This window comes from Dictyostelium discoideum (assembly GCF_000004695.1).
Source record: "Dictyostelium discoideum AX4 chromosome 4 chromosome, whole genome shotgun sequence".
In the NCBI taxonomy this organism is placed as follows: domain Eukaryota; phylum Evosea; class Eumycetozoa; order Dictyosteliales; family Dictyosteliaceae; genus Dictyostelium; species Dictyostelium discoideum.
In genome coordinates this window covers 4469436-4474435 of record NC_007090.3, presented here as the reverse complement: position 1 = coordinate 4474435, position 5000 = coordinate 4469436, and the positions used below count along the sequence as shown (strand labels likewise).

The 5000-nt window shown below is 25.5% G+C and overlaps 3 protein-coding genes across 3 annotated transcripts in view; 2 read left to right on the top strand and 1 right to left on the bottom strand.

Annotated features, from left to right (window-relative positions):
• Positions 1-808, top strand: part of uox (urate oxidase) — a gene marked incomplete at both ends in the record, with an annotated part of 864 nt that extends 56 nt beyond the window's left edge. The window contains one exon of the mRNA XM_632656.1: positions 1-808. This exon is cut by the window's left edge and continues 56 nt beyond it. Within this exon, the coding sequence (XP_637748.1) occupies positions 1-808 (808 nt within the window).
• A 129-nt stretch (positions 809-937) lies between these two features.
• On the bottom strand, positions 938-3055 carry srrm1 (serine/arginine repetitive matrix-like protein; the record flags this gene model as incomplete). The annotated part of the gene is made up of 3 exons (XM_632655.2): positions 938-2518; positions 2730-2936; positions 3032-3055. 3 exons carry the CDS (start codon positions 3053-3055, stop codon positions 938-940), a joined length of 1812 nt encoding a protein of 603 aa, XP_637747.2.
• Positions 3056-3720: 665 nt separating this feature from the next.
• The window catches only part of DDB_G0286423 (hypothetical protein), a gene marked incomplete at both ends in the record, with an annotated part of 1763 nt that continues 483 nt past the window's right edge, over positions 3721-5000 (top strand). Inside the window, 3 exons of the mRNA XM_632654.1 lie at positions 3721-3851; positions 3946-4495; positions 4644-5000. The exon at positions 4644-5000 is cut by the window's right edge and continues 483 nt beyond it. Of these exons, the coding sequence (XP_637746.1) occupies positions 3721-3851; positions 3946-4495; positions 4644-5000 (1038 nt within the window). The remainder of the gene's footprint in view (positions 3852-3945; positions 4496-4643) is intronic.

Genomic DNA, 5000 nt, shown 5'->3' with positions numbered 1-5000 from the left:
ATTTAAAGGACCAAATGAATATCATAAAGTATTTGATTTCGATTGTCGTGTATTATTAAGGGGAGCCGAATTCTCAGAGACCTATTTAACCGGGGACAATAGTAAAGTTGTAGCCACAGATACCATGAAGAATACAGTCTATGTGATTGCACAAAAAGAAGAATTCAAGAGTTTAGAAGAGTATGGTATTTTATTGGGTAAACACTTTTTAGCCACCTATTCATGGGTAAACGGAGTTGAGGTTGTCATGCGTGAGAATCAATGGCGTCGTATTAAGACCTCCAATGGCAAGGAACAAGCTCATTCATTCCAACGTGATAGAGAGATCCATTCGGTTACAGTGACATCATCTCGTGACAAATCACCAGTGGTTGTCTCTGGTATTGACGATCTTTTGATTATGAAAACCACTCAAAGCGGATTCGAAGGTTTCCACCGTGACAAATACACCTCATTGAAAGAGACCAAAGATAGAGTCTTTGCAACTGTAGTTACTGCAAATTGGACTTACAATACATTGTCTGTAGATTATTCAAAAGTATTTGAACAATTCAAACTCTCTGTATTCGATATCTTTGCTCAAACTTACTCTCGTTCCGTTCAAGAGACCCTCTTCCTCATTGCCAAAGATGTCATCTCCAAAGTACCACAAGTTGAACAAGTCCACCTTTCCCTTCCAAATAAACATGCTTTTGGTTTCGATTTCTCACGTTTAAATATTGAAAATAATCAAACTGTTTTCCAACCAGTTGAAGAACCATCAGGTTTAATCGAAGGTACAATTAAAAGATCACATTCAAGATTATAAATAAATAAATAATAATAAATAATAGATAAATAAATAAATAATAATAAAATATACAAAATTGTAAAAGTATATATTGATGAAATTTTATCGGATTTATTTTTTATTTTTTTTTTTTTTTTTTATGGTATATCAATTTGATTTATCATCAAAATCATCATCACTATAAATATTTAGTGATTTTGGTTTTTTAGTTTTTCTGCTATCGCTATCATTTTCATCATTATTAGAATCTTCATTATAATTATTATTATTATTATTATTATTATTATTATTATTATTATTATTATTATTATTATTATTATCGCCATTAGTATTATTATTATTATTATTATTATTAATTTCATTATTATTATTATTTGAGGGAGAAGGACTTCTAAACCTTTTTTCATTACTTCTACTTCTAGATGGAGATCTATCACTAATTTTATTTCTATCTCTACTTCTACTACGACTACCACCACTATTACTATTACTATTACTTCTTGATCTACTTCTACTTGTGTTTTTATTTTGTTTTCTATCATTACTTTTACTTCTATTTCTGCTTCTTGATCTGCTTTTACTTCTATCACGATATTCTGGAGTTCTTGATCTACTTCTATCTCTTCTTAAAGATGATGATGATGATGAGGAGGAAGATGAATAATGATGATGATCTCTACTACTACGATGGTCTCTATCTCGACTGCTTAAACTACTACTGCTACTGTGATAATCTCTATCACGATAATCTCTACTACTTCTATAGTCTCTACTATCTCTATAGTCTCTATCTCTATCTCTACCACTGCTGCTACTGCTACTGCTACTGCTGCTATAATAATCCCTATTATCACGATAATCTCTATCATCACGATAGTCTCTACTACTTCTATAGTCTCTACTATCTCTATAATCTCTACTATCATAAAGGTCTCTGTCATCACGATAATCTCTACTATCATGATAGTAATCACGAGTTTTATATTCTCTATCTCTTAAATCTCTTTCCCTTTCTCTATCTCTTTCTCTGTCTCTATCTCTTTCTCTATCTCTTTCTCTTTCCTTTTCTCTATAGTCTCTTTCTTTCTCTCTTTCCCTTTCTCTATCTCTATCTTTATATTCAGTTCTATTCTTTCTTGAACCTTTTAAATCTAAACTTGGATCAATATTAATCTCTGTTTTTACTGGTATTACACCTGTTGCTGTTGTTGTTGTTGTTGTATTTTGTGGTATTTTTGCTTGTGATGGTATTTGTACATTATTTGGTTGTTGTTGTTGTTGTTGTTGTTGTTGTTGTTGTTGTTGAGTTATTGTTTTTGCAATTGTTTGAGGTGGTGGGTATGGTGGTGGATGATCAGTAAATCTTTTTTGTGGTTGTGGTTGTTGTAAACCATAATTAATTGGTTGTTGTTGTGGTTGTTGTGGTTGTTGCTGATGTAATGGTGGTTGATAAGTTGGATTTCTAATATTAAAATTATTGACAGTTGAATTGGATTGTTCAATCTTTTGTTTAGTTTTATCAATTGCTTGTTTAATCCTATTCTCTTCTTCTTTTGCTTTTTGTGATGCAAATTGTGCATCCTTTAAAAATTCCTCTGGTATACCACCAATTGAATTTTGTGCATTTATCAATAGTTTCCACAATTTATCCATAAAACTTGCTGCATCTTTGGTTAAAAATCCAGTTATATTAATTTGAATGGTTTTTGGATCTGGATTATTACTTTCCTATAAAATTAAAATTAAAATTAAAATAAACAAATAAATACATTTATTCATTTATTTAATTTAAACTATGTTAACAATAATAATTATAACAAAAATAACAAAAAATAAAAAAATAAAAATAAGAAATGAGAATAAATTATTCTTGTTTGATTTTTCATTTTTTTTTTTATTGGTCTAAGAAAATAAAAAAAAAAAAAAAAAGAACACTTACACTTAATAAACCATATATAAAATCACAAACTATATCATCTTCAAATTTTAATATATCCATGACTTGATTATTTATCCATTTTTTGAATGATGGTAAATGTACTTTGGTCATATCAATTTTAGTATTGAAATGGGGTGGAAATTTCATAGATTTTAAAATCTTTTTTTGTTTATCTCCAAATCTATTATCTTGCTCTGCTGATGTACCCTATATAAATATATTAATATAATGAATAATAATAATAATTAGTTTAGTGGTATTATAATTGATTTTAATTAATTTTTAATTTATTTAAAACATACTCTAAAAAAACTTCTTCCTTCCATTTTTTTTTTTTTCTTTTATATTATCTATATAAATATATATAATATGGAAAAATATGAAGTTAAAAGAGTTATGTCAAAACAGGGAGAGAAAGGATTTTAGAAATAAAAAAAAAAAAAAAAAAATGAAAAATAAAAAAATAAAAAAAAAAAATAAAAAAAAAATGAAAAAAATATTTGAAAAAACTTTCAAACTCTTCACTTGAAATATTTTCATTTTTTTTTTTTTTTTATTTTATTTTTTTTTTTTTATTTAATTATTTTATTTTTTTTAAACAATGATTTAATTTTATTTGTTTTTAATATGAATTTAGTATAAAAAAATAGAGCACTAAAAAATACACAAAATCATATAAAATATAAAAAAAAATGAATGTAACCACTGTGTTTTTTTGAATTTTTTATTTTTTTTTTATTTTTTATTTTTTTTTTTTCAATTTCTATTTATTTATTTTGGTACTATCTATTTTTTTTTAATTAAAGTATTAAATTCATATTAAAAGCAATTGTTAAAAAATATTAAAAGTATTAGAAATATTAAAAAACTATTTTGCCGCTTTTTTTTATTTTTCCCCCTTCAATCTCCCTTTTTCTTTTTCTTTTTTTTTTTTTATTTTCAAATTTTTTATTTTTTTTTTTTTTTTAATTTGCAAAACAAATAAACCACAATGAACAGTGAATTTTCAGTTGGTTTAAGTAATACGATATCATCTTTATTTAAAGATGATGAAGATTATCAAATTGTACAAGCATCAGAACTTTTAACATACCTATCAAATAAAGGATTTTACCCGCCATTGTAAGTGAAAAATTAAATTTAAAATAAATATATTTAAGGTTATAAATTTACTAATTTAAAAATATAATATTTATATATATATATATATATTTAGAGTAATTCAAAATATAATGATTGATATATTAGAATCAGAGAGATCAAATGATCCAGCAGTTGTTTATAATATTATTAAAGTTTTGAATAGTTTAAAAGATGAAGGTTATCGTATTGAGTTAGAGAATTGGGATTTAATTATATCAGTATTCATTTCATTGAATATTCATTTATCAAGACCAAATTCATCATCACCACCTACTACTACCACCACCACCACTACCACTGGTGAAAGAGCAGGTAAAAAATTAAAAACAGAGTCATCACCAACATTATCGTCATCGTCATTGGCTACAAGTTCAAGAGGTGTAAATACAGTAAGTGATAGTGTTGCTAAAATACCATTTTTAAGCTCAAAAGTTTTAGCAACTTATTTTATATCAATATATGAATCAATGAATATGGTAACATCATCTTTCACTGATAGTCATCCACTTCATCGTTTATTTAAAGTTGGTAATAGAGCTCATATATTATTTAGTGAAGTAATGTCAATCATTGATAATTGTGATCATGATACATTAAGAGAAATGTCAAAATTTGTAACACTTGTAAGTAGTTTATTTAATTAATTCATAATCATCATCATCGTCATCATTATTAATAATAATAATAATAATAATAATAATAATAATAATAATAATAATAATAATAATAATAATAATAATAATAATAATAATAATAATAATAATTTTTTAGATTTATAGAGGTGGAAAAAGTTGGGAAGATAGTATATTACCGTCAATAAGTCAAGGATTTAGAAATATTAAAAGATGTTATAGAAGAGCTTTGTTTTGTCAATTAATGCCATTTGGTGATGAAAAAACTAAATTATTGAAAGGAATGTTAGAATATTTTTATCCAACTGGTTCAGGTAATGAATTTGTTGGATTTAATAAAAGAAAAAGAGGTGGAACTAAAGAATTGATCGAAGAGTTAACACCATGGTTTAAGAAAATCAGTACAAAAGCAATAAAACACTGTAGTAAAACTCCATCCTCTGATGATCAATTCTATGATAGCTACAATTATCATGATAATCAAAATGATGATAAT